The sequence below is a fragment of the Maylandia zebra genome, linkage group LG3 (genome assembly GCF_041146795.1).
Source record: "Maylandia zebra isolate NMK-2024a linkage group LG3, Mzebra_GT3a, whole genome shotgun sequence".
NCBI lineage: Eukaryota > Metazoa > Chordata > Actinopteri > Cichliformes > Cichlidae > Maylandia > Maylandia zebra.
Genome location: NC_135169.1, coordinates 7,374,095 through 7,390,783, shown reverse-complemented (window position 1 = coordinate 7,390,783; position 16,689 = coordinate 7,374,095). Strand labels below are relative to the sequence as shown.

General features: G+C 45.4%; 1 protein-coding gene across 2 annotated transcripts in view; it reads left to right on the top strand.

Annotated features, from left to right (window-relative positions):
* LOC112429671 (methylglutaconyl-CoA hydratase, mitochondrial-like) overlaps window positions 1-16,689 on the top strand; it is a 208,533-nt gene that overhangs the window by 52,415 nt on the left and 139,429 nt on the right. The window contains exon 1 of one of the 2 annotated variants that reach the window (XM_076879224.1): window positions 14,174-14,299. The exons of the other annotated variant lie outside the window; for it this stretch is intronic. Coding sequence (XP_076735339.1) covers window positions 14,290-14,299 — 10 coding nt within the window. The 5' untranslated portion in view covers window positions 14,174-14,289. Of the gene's footprint in view, window positions 1-14,173; window positions 14,300-16,689 lie in introns of those variants that run through there. 2 annotated transcript variants of the gene reach the window in all.

Sequence of the window (16,689 nt, the reverse complement as noted above, 5' to 3'; positions counted from 1 at the left end):
TGTACTTTATTTATGCACGTAAAAGTCTCACTGGGATTAAAATCTCTTTTACAAGAGAGACCAGCGGAGGGCAGCAGAAGTTACAATGAAAACAACCAATACAACTGAACAGAAACGTGAATAATATATAATAACTTTACATTATGTTGTAGAAAACCAAGTATAATGTCAGCAGAAATGGTGACCTTTCTGTGGAAGTCCACGCCAAAGTTTTCTATGTGAAGGAAACTCCTCATTTACACAAACAAACTGGAATCTATCAGATGTGATTCAAACCACTGCAGTAAATTTCCTTTAATAACTCTGGTGTGTTTGCAGTAAACTGTTGTGGTCTACACTGAGGTCTAACAGGACAAGCACAGGAATAAGTCCTCTGTAACAGGTCATAAGGAGAACATTAGTAACCTTCACTACAGCTCATGTTGTGCTTTGTTGTCCTCTCAGTCCCCCAGGTGGAGGTGGATTCAGGGGTGGAGTCTGTCCAGCTGATCTGTAAAGCCAAGGTTCACCTGCCTGAAGATGCTGAGGTGGGGTGGACGGACAGTTTACACAGGAAGGTCCACGTGTATGAGAACGGCTCTGACCAGCCTGAAGAACAGCACCAGGCTTACAGAGACCGAACGAAGATGAATGAAGACCTGCTGAAAACTGGAGACCTCAGTCTGACCCTGAAACAGCCCACAGATGGAGACACGAACACCTACACCTGCACCGTCTACAGCAGGGAGGGAAAAGTCCTGATGAAGAGAAAGGTGGAGCTGAAAGTCAGAGGTCAGTGCTGTACAACTGAATAGAAGACACGACACATTTATGTGTTATGTCTTAAACACGTTTTAAACATAAACGATCAAACATCTGAATCTTCTGTTAAAACCAGTGGAGCTTAAAATGGGAGAGAAAGGTCAGTAACCAGATAACACACAGGAGGACTAGTTTATTCAGACTGGGTTTGGGGCCCTGCTGTGGTCATTTTGTATTTGTACAGTAACAATATACAGGTATTACACACAGCCACCCCCGCTCTCCTTTATATAAGTGAACAGTAAACTTTAAAGATGATGGAATCTGCAGAGGAGATTATGCTGCTTCTGGCATGATGTGATTTACTCAGCACAACTCTGTCACTTTTCTCATAAAAATTAATTATAACTGGTAATTAACATCACGATTGCTTCAAGATGCAAATGTGACAAGGGCACTCTCATAAATGAATCACAGTTAGACTCAGAGTCTCAAAATACAGACTTTTACTATTCCAGGGAATAAGTTCATTCTGCTGCTCTGACAGAAACTCCTCCTCTTTCACTCAGTCCCCCAGGTGGAGGTGGATCCAGGGGTGGAGTCTGTCCAGCTGCCCTTCAACACAATTCACCTGCCTAAAGATGCTAAAGTGGAGTGGAAGGACAAAGACAACAAAAAGGTCCACGTGTATGAGAACGGCTCTGACCAGCCTGAAGAACAGCACCAGGCTTACAGAGGACGAACTAAAATGCAGAGAAACCTGCTGAAAACTGGAGACCTCAGTCTGACCCTGAAACACCCCACAGACTGGGACACAAAGACCTACAGATGCACCGTCTACAACAGGTGGAAGATGATCCTAATAAAGGCTCAAGTTAAGCTGAAAGTCAGAGGTTAGTGCCAACAGGATCAAGAGGGGAAGATGTTGTTAGGTTGAAATAATAATGGATTGCATTTATATAGCGCTTTTCTAGGCACCCAAAGCACTTTATAATACCACTATTCATTCACTCTCACATTCACACACTGGTGGAGGCAGCTACAGTTGTAGCCACAGCTGCCCTGGGGCAGACTGACAGAAGCGAGGCTGCCATATCGTTAAATGTTGTCATTGTTTTAATTAAATTTGTAAACTGTGCCTTAAACTGCATGGTTAGATATTCAGGTAATGTCTTCATTTAATCCAGTAACAAACTAAAGGTTCCAGGTTTGAGCTTCTTGAAGTCCTGTTATTAAGTCTGTTCATCATTTTCATCCATTTGATAACTTCTACCAACAACAACCAATTATTTTCAAGCTGAGAGATTTAGTGTGAAAACCAGAAGCAGGAAATGATGCTGTGCAGTATATTTGTGGAAAACAATGATGAGGCTAAAGTCAAGATCACACACACGTAAAAATAAACACAACATTTGTGTGTAAACACAGCAGGTGGAACATTTATTTGATGCTTTAGCTGCTACTTGTGATACTAAATGTTTGCAGTCGTGCTTCATGGTTACTGAACGTAAAACAACACAAACCCTGCTGATTGTTGGTTTGTGTGTTATTTGTGTTGTGTTCAGGTGACTATAGAAAGACTAATGACACAAATATTATGGATGGACACGTTTCCTGGGCTGCTTCAGGTTTTCCATACAAACACTTGATGTTTGGTAGTTCCAGGTCCAACATGGTGCATGGATATATCCAGCGTCCCTCTTCTGCACGTTTGCTGTTCATCAGTCTCAGCCTTCCTCTCTGTCTTTGTCCTGTAGACTCCTCAGCCTGAGCTGTCCCTGTCACCCACTCATTTCCATCCTTTCTATTCTGCTCACTTGTTCAAATCTTCTACTCTGCCACCTCCAGGTCGCCTCCTGTCGTTGTGTCATGTCTCCACCATCACCACCTCCACTCCTTCATCTTCACTGTCGTGTCTCCAGCTTCTTCACACACACTCTTCTCTTCAGAGCATACCTCCACCTGTCCAGGCTCTCTTCCACCCACCTGCTTCCTGCTCTCACTACAGATCACAATGTCCTCAGCAAACAGAGCTGCTGAGACTCCTGCCTGAGCTCATCTGCCAGCCTGTCCATCAGCACTGCTAACAAGAAGGGCTCAGAGTGGATTTCTGATGTAATCCCAGCCCCAGCAGGAACCCATCTTTCCCTGCTGCTGCAAACCTTCCCACTGTCTCTCTGTCCTCATACATGTACTGCACCAACCATTGTTTGCATGCACACAGAAACAGTGCAGCTCCTCCTGACCTTCTCTGCACATCTGAAGTGCTTGTTCTTGTCATGAAGCTGCTGCTCACACGTCACTCTTCCAGCTTCTCAACACACTCTTTCCATGTCAGCACATTTCCACCTCTATCTGTCATCACACTAACCTGCTGTAATCCTTTCAGCTGGAGCTTCTTTGTAGACACGTCCCTACATTGCAGCCTGATTACAATGCAGACAGTCGGCTACAGTGTGGCTGGATTTCCTTTCTTAGCGTGCTTTGCTGTAAAATACCAGGATGTTAGGCTAAGGCTGAGTCGCTCCATAATATGAGCCGCGGCCCGGAAAGTTCAAAGATGGAATATTGTTTGTTGTTCTGAGATTTCCCATGAAATAACCCAGCACTTAAAATGACTGAGCTGTACTTAAATGTACTGACAGTGTAATTATTTTATTCTTCCTGTACAAACCTGCTTGTTACACAAACTTACAGGTAACTACAGGCTGCTTGAGCCTTATTTGCAGCTGGTGTTATAAAGTGTTACTGAAACAGCTGCTGACCAAAGTGATGCACATTTAAAGGAGTCAAAGTCCTGAAATAATCCAACAGATTAAAACAAACATAAGATGAGAAACCATGAGTGAAACAAACAGCATGGTGGTGCTGATCATTGTTGCCTCACAGCAACAAGTTCCTGAGGTCATTTCCACCACCTGAGTGGGGCCTTTCCCCCCACACTCCTCTCTGTGTGCTGTGAGTGTCTCTCTGTGTTAGCTGGGATAAGGAGAAGAGGAAGAGGATGGAGGGTGTTGAAGGTCTCTAATGTTGCGTGGGTCTTTGTTCCACAGTTTAGGAGCAGCTGCAAAGCCCTGATCTCCTCTGTGTTTGAACCTGATCTGGAGACAGTGAGAACCAATAACTGAGGGCAAAATAAGGACACTGAGACTAAAAGCAGTCTACAGGGTTATGTTACAAACACCAAAGCATGAAGCACTGGTGCAGCTGACTCACACAGACTCTCCTCCACACTGTCCTCAGTTATAAAGTGCTTTACAAACACAAACATTATGACTAACAGCTGGATTTTCCTGTTTCAGTGCAGCGAACTAACAACGAGCCAACAAGGCCTCACGTGACATCAGTCAGTGAGAGTTTCACTGTTGCAGCAGCTCTGTTCACTCACACTTATTAATATTAATGCTCATTACAAATGTTACAGCAGCTGATGCACAAATCTTTGTCTGTGTTAATAAAGTTGGATCAGTTCAAACAGTTTGTTGCTCTGCTTGAAAGCAGCAGTTTTTCTAATGCACCACCTTCATGTTTCCTTCATATTTGAATCCCCCTGTAGATGCTGACAGGTAACCATGTCACACAGAGCTCAAGCCTTTGAATCCAGCTGTGACTGTTGATTTTCTATTGAATGGACTTTTTCAAATCCAGCTGTAGGCCTGTGTTTGTGAGCTCATTAACAGCTGTTTGTTTAGAGAGACGTGGTCCTCACAGGACAGCCACTACAAACATATGATTTTATAGAATATGATGCATTACTGCAGATTCAACACAATAGAAAGGATTTGAAATGAGCTCAGCCTTAAACATGTGCAGCAGTAATATTGATCCACAGACACTGATGGGAACATTTTTCTGCACAATAAGTACTTTGACTTTTCATACTTTATGTACAATTTGCCAGTACTGCAGTTTAGTGTGTAGTGAGGTGTTTTCATGGTGTTTTCTTGGTGCTTTTACTAAAGGAAGGCTTCTATCAAATTCTTCCACATGTTGTCAAACTGAGCTGTGTGATGAAGTGAGTGTGACAGAAACACTCAGACTGTGTTTCTCTGCTTCATCAAGTCAAATCTGGTCCTCAGAGACTGAATAAAGTCCTGTCCCACTAACAGCAGCTCCAACAGTCTGTTCACTGCTTTCTTCCTGTCAGTCTTCATCTTTCTGCTGCGTCTCCTCTTCACACTGACCACTTTCTATCTAACAGTGAGCTCCCAGTGAAGCAGCAGCATTCAGCCTGTTAGAGTCAACACAAATGTCTCCATCCAAGCTCATGTTGTGCTTTGTTGTCCTCTCAGTGCCCCAGGTGGAGGTGGATTCAGGGGTGGAGTCTGTCCAGCTGCCCTTCAACACCACACTTCACCTGCCTGAAGACGCTAAAGTGGAGTGGATGGACAGTTCATACACAAAGGTCCACGTGTATGAGAACGGCTCTGACCAGCCTGAAGAACAGCACCAGGCTTACAGAGACCGAACGAAGATGAATGAAGACCTGCTGAAAACTGGAGACCTCAGTCTGACCCTGAAACACCCCACAGATGGAGACAATGAAGTCTACACCTGCACCGTCTACAGCAGCGAGGGAAACATCCTGCTGAAGAAACAAGTGGAGCTGAAAGTCAGAGGTCAGTGCTGTAGATACAGGGCAAAGGTCAGAGGTCATGCAGGAGTTTATTCTCTAGAAGCTTTTAGTTTGAATCTATTTTCAGTTCATTCAAATCTGAGAGACACTCAGAGACAGAAGCAGCTGTATGGAAGCGTTCTACAGGACGGCTGACACAAAGCTGATGTTACTGATGTCTCCTAGATAGATCTCATGGACCAAAGGCTCTCTGTGTCATCTCGGCTCCAGCTGAACTAAACTGAGAGTGAATTTGGGCTTTCAGGGAGGGGTGAAAGCAGAGCGCTGTAAAGGAAAGGGCTGTGATTGGTTCAGAACACGTCAATGAGAAGAAAGGAAAGCTTCAGAGCAACATGAATGAAACAAAGTGTTTTGATGACGACTGAAAGCCAAAACTGTCCCTGAAATCAGAATCCAGTTCATCTCCAGCCCCGTCAGCAGTTCCAGCTGCAGTGCTGTTACAATAATAGTCATCACTTCTAGTTTCACAGCAGCAAACTGGGAACATTCAGCGTCTCAAAGATTGACCTGTTAGCACCTGCAGACATTGTTGAGCTGGCTCTGCTGATCTTGTCTTCATTTCTCCACTATTTGGAGAAGCTTCAGCAGGATCCACAGTCAGAGTCAAAGTGGAGTTCTAGCATGGACGTGACGCTTCAAGAAGCTTCAGACAGACAGTGTTCTCCAAAAGTTCTGCTCTAAAAGGAAACTTTGAGCTGGCTCTGTGATTGTTGTAGTCAGAAGGATGGAGGCTGGATCTTTGATGAGTGCTTGCACACAGGCTGTCTTTAAGTATTCTGGGACACAGCCAGAGGACAGACGAGTGTTCATTATTGGAAGCAGCCGAGGGGCAGGGACATCCCAAACTTCACTCAGGAACTTTGGAGGAATCATATCTACACAGCTTGATGAGCGTTTCAGTTGTGCCACAGTCCTTCAAAGCTCCTCCACAGAGACTGGCACAAAAGAAGATCAGATATGGTGGCTGGGGTCGGGGACATCAAGAAAAGAATCAGGAGCTGCTGTTTTGGATTTCCTCTCATTCATTTGATGCTTCAGAAAGTTTAGAAAGTGAAGACGTTCCTCACTCGATGCCGTAATCTGATGAAAACTTGCAGGATTTCAAAGACGCTCCACTGAGCTCCAAAGAGCTCCAAAGAGCTCTGGGCTGTGCTTATTAGAATGAATTAACGGAGAGAAATAGCCGGCCCTCGCCTCCTTCACCTGTTCATTGAAAGCAGTCGTTTATGCTTTCATCTCTTGATGACGCAGCTGAAGATTCACCTTCTTCCGTCTCCTTTCTGCCCTCCAGCATTGTCTTTTCAGACTGTGAATGTCTTTGTGGATCCAGGGCAGCGAGCGAGCACCACGTTTAGTCCTGATCTTAAAGGTGCAGTTGAATCTAAAGTGGATGTACAAAGGAGGTTCAGATCATTCAGTGTTTGTGTGTGTGAGGGAGGAGGAACACCAGTGGTGGTAGAAACACTGATGAACATGTTTCTCCTGCTTCCTCATGAAAAGAGCGTCAGCGTACTGACACGGCTGCTTTTGCCTGATCACTTGGAAAAATGATCTCAAACAGAATCCATCAATGATCAGAGAGAAACACATCAGCTCAAAGCCTGGAGTTCATACTGAAGCCCACAGTTATATGTAGGCCAACAACACGCTGTTTGAAACCAATGAATTTACTGTACTGAGGAACTCAAATGAGTCAGTAAGATCATCAACATGGATCTTAAAATCAGCAGCTCAGATCATGTGATCACACATAAGAACCATGGAGCAGGAAACATCTGAGAGTTCAGCTCCAACTCTGATGGAGTCTTAGGAGGGCGGAGATACCTGCACAGATAGCAGCTGTTTCACACTTTAACAAGCAGCACCTCCAAACTACACCCTTCATCCACCTTAATAGGGGAGCATTTGAAGCCAAAGCTCCACCCACCCAGCCACTTTCTCTGGGCTGACTGAAACAATCATATGTGGGGTCAGAGTTCACAGACTAGACAGTCCTCTCCAGATTTCATCCTGTTTCTGTTCAAAACATCAAATCAAGCTGATGGGAAGTTGTAGAATCCTTCAGAATAAAAGCCTGACTATTCAGAGCTCCAACATTAAGAAGAGCAAAGTGAACCAAGGTGGGTGGAGGCAGCAGAGAAACTGTAGGGTGGAGCTGAATGCTTCATCAGTGAGATGATGCAGCAGATTTCCTCCACCTTGCACAAACTGTCCTGTTAGTTATTATGACTGGAACATCCAAAATGTCTCCAGAGGCTCCGAGTCCAGCTGAACATGTATTAGTGTTTAGAGTGGAACTGAGGTGATAGGGACTAGGACCTGGGGGACGTCAGTCAGTGACGGAGCGGTCAGCAGGTGTGGGCAGGTGTGGACAGGTACTTGATGGACTGTTTCCTGCTGGACTCCATATGATATGTTAGCAGAGAGGATCTGGCTCCTGATTGGTTGAAGTGGAGCCCGTCTGCTGCAGAAAGATGCCTCCTGTCCCAGAAAACATTGAAGTTGTCTCTAAAGCCCAGGCTGTGGGAGTCACACACAGAGGAGAGCCAGGTGTGGAGGCCGAGCAGCCGCCCAAACGCCCCACGGCCACAGGTGGGAGTGGGGCCGCAGATACAAACACTACGGTGGGCTTGTTTCACAGCCTCACAAAGACACACAAAGTCCAGTTTGAGGAAGTGGGAGCGCTGTTTGGAGTCCGGTTGGTGCCCATGTGGATAAGGATGGTGTCGGCCTCCGGACGGGATCGTATTCTGCCAGGAAACTTGTCTAAAACGTCCCAGAGCGTCGGGCCGGGAAAAGACAGAGCGCACGCCTCCTTTATTGTGAAATTCCTCACCATGGTAACTGAACACATCAGCTGGTCTGCAGCAGGTCATGTTCAGAGTTTGAGGCTCAAATTGTCCCATTTTCACTGATTGTTTCCCGACGACATGCTTCACGTGTGATATGGATCCTCTGCTGAAGGAATCTGCTTTCTATCCACAACCTGTTGATCCGTGTCTGACTAACAGCAGCGCAGGAAGCCCTGCAGTTACAGAGAAACTGTCTGAGTCGCATTGTTGCTGCAGTTTACCTGCAACTGCTGTGAAGAAAAAGTCTCACTGTGTTTGTGTTTGGTCCTAATCTGCTGCCTGTCTGTTTGACATGCTGGATTTCCAGCTGATCGATGACAGATTAGAAACTGATCAGTCTATTGATCACACAATATTCCATCAATAGAACTGATTTGACTTTGATTTGTGTAACAAAGTGATTTCTGATCCTTCATGATCAGAATCAGAAACAGAATCAGAATCGTGTTTATTGGCCAAGTATATGTGCAGACACATACAGGGAATTTGGTTCCGGTAGATGGTGGCTCTCAAGCACAGCAATGTAAATCTCTCTCTCACACACACACACACACACACACACACACACACACACACACACACACACACACACACACACACACACACACAAGTGTCTATATATACACATTACACATACATACACAAAGCTGTGTAAACCAACTATAAATAACTAATCTAAACTTATATACATAAAATACAGAAATGGATGAGGTGGAATGAATACTACAGAATGTACAAAAGGTGCAGTTGCAGTCTGGCAGTGGGAGCAGTGTGACAGGTCAACTGTTAAGAAGGGAGATGGCGAGGGGAAAGAAACTGTTCCTGTGTCGGGTGGTCCTGGTCTGCAGGCTTCTGTACCGTCTGCCAGAGGGCAGCAGATCAAAAAGTCTGTGTGCAGGGTGTGAGGGGTCTGTGATGATTTTCCCTGCCCGTTTCCTGGTTCTTGAAAGGTACAGATCCTGGATGGAGGGCAGGAGGGTGCCGATGATCCTTTCTGCTGCCCGTACAGTCCGCTGCAGTCTGCTCCTGTCCTGTTTAGTGGCTGCTCCATACCAGACTGTGATGGAGGAGCACAGGACAGACTCAATGACCGCAGTGTAGAACTGGATCAGCAGCTCCTGTGGAAGACTGTACTTCCCCAGTTGTCTCAGGAAGTACATCCTCTGCTGGGTCTTTTTGAGGATGGAGTTGATGTTGGTCTCCCACTTCTGGTCCTGGGAGATGGTTGTACCCAGGAACTTGAAGGTCTTCACAGTTGACACAGGGCTGTCTGATATGGTGAGGGGGAGCAGAGTTGAGGGATGTCTCCTGAAGTCCACTGTCATCTCTACAGTCTTAAGAGTGTTCAGCTCCAGATTGTGCTGACTGCACCAGAGTACCAGCCGCTCAACTTCCTGCCGGTATGCAGACTCATCACCATCTTGAATGAGGCCAATGACAGTGGTGTCATCTGCAAACTTTAGGAGTTTAACAGCCGAGTTCTTGGAGGTGCAGTCGTTAGTGTAGAGGGAGAACCGTAGTGGTGAGAGGACACATCCTTGAGGGGCACCAATACTGAGGGACCGGGTTTCAGAGGTGATCTCCCCCAGCCTCACTTGTTGCTTTCTGTCTGTCAGGAAGCTGGTGATCCACTGACAGGTAGCTGGTGACACGCTGAGCTGGGAGAGTTTGGAGGAAAGAAGTTCAGGCACAATGGTGTTAAAAGCCGAACTAAAGTCCACAAACAGGACCCTGGCATAAGTTCCCGGGCGGTCAAGGTGTTGCAGGATGTAATGCAGCCCCATGTTCACTGCATCATCCACCGACCTGTTTGCCCGGTAGGCAAACTGCAGAGGGTCCAGCTGGTGGCCTGTAATGTCTTTCAGATGGGCTAACACCGGTCGTTCGAAGGATTTCATGACCACAGACGTCAAGGCGACAGGTCTGTAGTCATTCAGTCCTGTGATGGTGGGTTTCTTGGGGACAGGGATGATGGTGGAGCGTTTGAAGCAGGAGGGAACTTCACACAGCTCCAGGGATCTGTTGAAGATGCGAGTAAAGATGGGAGCCAGCTGTTCAGCACAGGTTTTGAGGCAGGAGGGTGAGACGCCGTCTGGTCCGGGGGCTTTCCTGGGCTTCTGTTTCTGGAATAGTCGGCTCACATCCTGAGTGTGTATTCTGAGTTTCAGGGAGGAGGAAAGGGGGGTGAGAGATGTGGTGGAGGTCGTTGAGTCTGGATTGGGGAGGGTGGGGGTGGTCGTTGAGTCTTGATTGGGGAGGGGCAGGGTGAAGGGGGGAGAGGTGGAAGGTGTGTTGGGGGTCAGTGTCTGAAGCAATGTCCCTGGGGAGGGTGGGGCGTGGGAGTCTGTCCGTCTCAAACCTGCAATAGCAAGTGTTTAACTCGTTGGCCAGGTCTTTGTTTGCTTCAATAGTGGGTGGGGGGCGTCTGTAGCTGGTGATTTCCTGCAGGCCCCTCCACACTGACGCAGGGTCGTTGGCTGAGAGCCGTTCTTCCAGCTTCTGGGAGTAGATCCTTTTAGCTGCTTTGATCTCCTTGGTCAGTGTGTTCCTGGCTTGCTTGTACAGGACCCTGTCACCACTTCTGTAGGCGTCCTCCTTGGCCTTGCGAAGATGTTGGAGTTTAGGAGTGAACCATGGTGTATTGTTGTTGTATGTGCAAAAGGTCTTTGTTGGCACACACACGTCTTCACAGAAACTGATGTATGATGTCACAGTGTCCGTGAGCTCATCTAGGTTCTCAGATGCAGCTTCAAAAACAGTCCAATCAGTGGAGTCAAAACAGTCCTGCAGTTCCTGCTTTGCTGCGTTAGTCCACTTCTTCACAGTTTTGACTACAGGCTTGGCACATTTGAGTTTTTGCCTATAAACTGGAATAAGATGGACCATGCAGTGATCAGAATGTCCCAAAGCTGCCCGGGGCACAGAGCGATAGGCATCTTTTAGAGTGGTGTAGCAGTGATCCAGTATGATGTTGTCCCTGGTGGGGCAGTCTATGTGCTGTCTGTATTTAGGGAGTATGATGTGACAGTGTCAGAGCTGAATGCACTTGTAGAGTATCATGTTTTTATGGCTCACATTTAAAGTGTTGCAGCTCTAATGTACAGCTGTCATATTAGAAATAGAAGCAGCTCTGATTTTAGTGCTCAAAGAAATCTATGAAGTGATGAATTCACACATGAACAGTTTTCTGCAGCGTTCCTCTCGGCCTTATTTGCAGCTCCACTCTTGTTTTTGCTCTAATAATTATTTCTCTCCATGAGCTGTTTCTCTGCCTGAAGGAGGCGCCACTCCATCGCTTCATTTAGTGCAGAACAAGAGTCACATGATGCTGCTCTGAACACCAATCACACTTTGTACAGCTCATGTTGTGTTTGTTGTTCTCTCAGTGTGTCAGGTGGAGGTGGAGGAGGGGGCGGAGTCTGTCCAGCTGCCCTTCAGAACCACACAAAACCTGCCTGAAGATACTGAAGTGAAGTGGTGGGAGGTGGGTTCATACAACAAGCTTCACCTGTATAAGAACGGCTCTGACCAGCCTGAAGAACAGCACCAGGTTTACAGAGACCGAACGAAGATGAATGAAGACCTGCTGAAAACTGGAGACCTCAGTCTGACCCTGAAACAGCCCACAGAGAGAAACAGTGGAGAATACAGATGTGGAGTCTGGAGTCGTGGAGACATCTTCATCTTCTTCACCAGGAGATACAAAACAGTGCAGCTCAAAGTCAGAGGTTTGTATGTCTGCATGGGTGCGTGTGTGTGCGTGTGTGTGTGTGTGTGTGTGTGTGTGTGTGTGTGTGTGTGCGTGTGTGAGTGCGTGTGTGAGTGCGTGTGTGAGTGCGTGTGTGAGTGTGTGTCTGTGTGTGTGTGTGTCTGTGTGTGTGTGTGTGTGTGTGTGTGTGTGTGTCTCTGACTGTCTTGTGTCTCCTCTGCAGGGAGAGTTCAGGTCCAGGATCAAACAGGGGACATCAGGAACAGAAGCAGCTCCATTGATCCGACTCCTCTGATGGCTGATCAATCAGTTTGATCTGTGTGTTCTTTGATTATTGATCAGTGATGTCAGAGTGGAGTCAGTGTGATGTTGTTGTTGTGTGTTTGAGACTTTTAGTGTCCATGAAGGTCTCTGCTGCCGTAGATCCTCTGAACTGTGACAGAGGTCTCACTCTGGAGGAAACTCTCAGCACTTTCCAGCAGCTCCTCCATCATGGAGGACGTTCCCTCACTGTAACAGGTGGAGGAGAGAGGAGAGGAAGCACAGGTGGATCCTCTGAGGAAGAGGAGCGTCCTACAAACCACATGATCACATGACCAGAGGGGCGTGGCCTTCAGTGGTAGTAATAAAGGAACAGTCCACATGTTCCACTTTGAAGGCTCATGTAGTGGCGAATTTCTGTTCCAAGCTTTGAAAAAATAATTCTTCCACTTCTTAATGTGAGCTGTTCAGATTTATGTCTGACTCGTACATACAAACAAAAGATGTCACGGTCAAAAAGTATTTGCTGCTACAGCGCACATTTCCATTGCCATCCTGGCTCACTCTAACCTGCTACCACACATGCGCTGTAATGTTTTCTTACCCGACACAAATTAAACGCGCAGCATTTATTCTCTAACAACATATTATACAAAATCAAACATGTAACATAATAACTGAAACAGTATCAAAAATATTTCTCTATAGATTGGCTCTAACAGCTCATCTCCAACAAAGCAGACCTGTGATCACTTTGACTCAGTATGATGGATCGTTTGGATTTGTCTTTGTTTCTCTGGCTTTTCTTGTGTGTCTGTGTGTCTTTGTATGTTGGATAGAGTCATGTGACCTGCCCAGGGACTACACATGGAAATGAGCAGTTTAGCTCATTATCCTGATGTCCATGAACATGAACACTGTCCCTGTCAAACAAATCCAGATACAAAGATCAGGTCTGCTGAGCATCATCAGCGTGTCAGCTGCTAACTGCATCTTCAAATGAATAAATGTGTCTGATCAGCGGTGATAAGAAGAGAGACGCTGAGCGAGTGACATGACAAAGACCTTCATTTATTTGAATATCAGAGTTTTTAATGAATTACTGCATAAACACTTGAATTACTGTCTGAGCTGCCGCAGTTTCCTGCTGCGTCCACTGGGTGTCAGTAAAGCTGCAGGTTCCTCACCTGGTGTCCCTCAAAGTTAATTCAGGGTGCAGTTTTGGCTCCAACATTTTGAGGACTACACGGTCCATGCTCATTGTTCACTTTATTAGGAACCTATTCCTGCTGTAAAGCTGAAGATTATGTAAAAATATGACGAATGAAAATAAAAAACCTTCTGATCAACTAATGTAGAACAAATCAGTGTATAAGAGACACTCATATCATGCTGATATTCAACCAATACCAACACTGCTGTCAGTACTATTGATCCATGGATCGATACAGCCTGGACCTGAACAAGCTTTATAGAGGAGCTGGTGATCACAGTGAGTGAAGCTGCAGCTACAATGGCAGTGGACAAATAACAGTTGTAAATTTTCACAACACATGAAAGGCAATAACTGTTTGAAAAATGTATTTTTTCCTCCTTCCTCTGATTATTGTTTCATGGATGTTATCAGCTTGCTGTTCTGATGAGTTCACAGCAAACATGAAGCAAAGGTCCTCCTCGTCAGTCGTGCCACTAATGGAATATTCTCTCCGAACAGCCAACAGGACAAGGAGAAGTCCGACCGACAGCTGGAATCAAGTTCCACAAACATCTTTTCACTTCTTACAACTTTGGGGTCCTTAGGGACTAGAAAAGCGCTATACAAATACAGGCCATTTACATCTCTGTCCTCTATTTCTGTTTCTGTGATTCAGCTTCTAATATAATATAATATAATATAATATAATATAATATAATTAGGAGTGGGAATTTAAGGCGGTAATTATGATTAAGTCATTTGAAAAATATAACACGTAAAAGAAAACGCATTTAATGACACTTTGCATTCCAAGCAAAAGGGAACTTTTGACAATGCTAGATGTCCTGGTATACCGATTATGCTGATGCACACATAGGAGCTGCAATAATCTCAGATGAAGTATTGTGAGTCCGATGGGTTTGTTATTTTTTGCACTAAAATGTTCAATGATCACACTGTTTTAGCCTAATGTACAAAATAATGTTGGCTAAGGTTACTCACTTAAAGGTGAAGTTGGTCAAACAACCTTTTATGTTTCTGTGTTATTTTGTAAGAAGAAAAGCTCCAATTTATGTTCAAATTTAATCATTATTATTTAAAGGCAGTATCATTTTTAAAATGTACTTAAAGCACTTAAAATAGCACTTTAAATTCAAATTCAAATTTTTATTTGTCACGTACACAGTCATACACAGTACGATATGTAGTGAAATGCTTGGACAACTGCTCGTGACCTAAAGAAAACAAAAAAAGGAAAAGGCTATGAATAAGATAGGAAATAAATATGAAAAATTAAAAAGTGTAAATTTAACTAGGAAGGAATAAAATATAAATTAAGGTTAAAAATGAAATAACTGTACAACACACTGGGAAAGAATAAGATAAAATATATAAATTAAATTGAAAATAAAATAACTGTACAACAAAATACACAATATAGAACTATATAAGAATGTATGAACAAAATACACAAGAAGTATAAATAAATATATACACAATAACAGCAGCAGTGATTTAAGTGATGAAGTGAAAACAAAGTCCAGAAAGTCCAGTGTGTGTGTAAGAACCATATGTGTGGGTCAGTACTGTGTGGTGGTGTGATTGAGAGACCGTATCGCCTGCGGGAAGAAGCTCCTCCTCAGTCTCTCTGTGTTGGTCTTCAGGGAGCGGAATCGCTTTCCTGACCTCAGCAGAGAGAACAGTCTGTTGTTGAGATGGCTGAGGTCCTTCACGATCTTCCTGGCCTTGGTCCAGCACCGCCTGCTGTAGATTGAGTGCAGGTCAGGGAGCTTGGAGCAGATGGTGCGCTCAGCTGACCGCACAACCCTCTGTAGAGCTCGTCTGTCCTGCATGGTGCTGTTCCCGAACCAGGTTAAGATGTTTCCCGTCAGGATGCTCTCTATGGTGCACGAGTAAAAGTTCCTGAGCACCTTGGAGGGCAGTTGGAAGTCCCTCAAGCGTCTGAGGTGGTAGAGACGCTGTCGGGCCTTTTTCACCACGGTGTTGATGTGACAGGACCATGACAGGTCCTGCGTGATGTGAACTCCGAGGTATTTGAAGCTGTCCACTCTCTCCACTGGGCACTCGTTGATGACGGGGCTCTGGTAGTTCCTCTCCTGCTTAGTGCTGAAGTCCACTATCAGCTCCTTTGTCTTACTGACGTTTAGAAGGAGGTTGTTCCTCTGGCACCAGTTCTCCAGATTCCTAATCTCCTTCAGGTAGGCCGTCTCGTTGTTATCAGAGATCAGGCCCACCACGACGGTGTCGTCAGCAAACTTGATGATGGTGGTGGAGCTGGTAGTGGCCACACAGTCATGTGTACAAAGAGTACAGCAGGGGGCTCAGAACACACCCCTGGGGGGCTCCAGTGCTGAGAGTGGTGGAGGCTGAGACATGTCCGCCCATCCTTACTGCCTGTGGTCTGCCAGTTAGGAAGTTGGAGATCCACTGACACATAGATGAGCTGAGTCCCAGATGCTCCAGCTTGGTGGTGAGTGTGGAGGGAATTATGGTGTTAAATGCAGAGCTGTAGTCTATGAAGAGCATTTTAACATAATTCCCCCTTCTAGTGTCCAAGTGAGTGAGTGATGTGTGGAGGAGATGAGAGATGGCATCGTCTGTGGAACGATTTGGACGGTAAGCGAACTGTAGTGGGTCCAGTGTGTCTGGTAGTGAAGAAATGATGAAGTCTCTGACCAGGCGTTCAAAGCACTTCATCACTACTGAGGTGAGGGCTACAGGGCGATAGTCATTGAGAGAAGCAGGGTGGGGTTTCTTCGGGACAGGAACAATGATGGACTCTTTGAAGCATGTGGGGATCACCGACTAGTTTTAAGTCTGCCTGATTTTGGCCAGAAATATTATTTTTGTTTCTCTGCTTTGAATTGAAATGCCATTTAAATGCTTTGTTTATGGAAATTTTAACAATAACCTACAACACAACCTTCGTGAGCATTATTTGAAGTGGGTTTAATAAACACAAAACAATGTGGAGAGAAATATCCCAGCCAAACACTAGGATGGTCTCTGCCCAACAGCCGCCGCCCTGGCATCTTATATACACACAGCGAAAGAAAGACCTTGTTTTCTGCTTAGCGGTCACCTAGAGATTATCCCTGATAAGCAGAAGGAGTCTCACTATCTGTTTAAGTCTAAGGAGCATGGAAAGAAAAAAGCACCTGGACTTCCTTAAGTCGCTTAAAGACGTTTCACCTCTCATCCAAGAAGCTTCTGCAGTTCTAGGGTCAAATGGTGGAGAGTCAGAGAAAACGGGTGTAGGTCACAACCTTGGCTG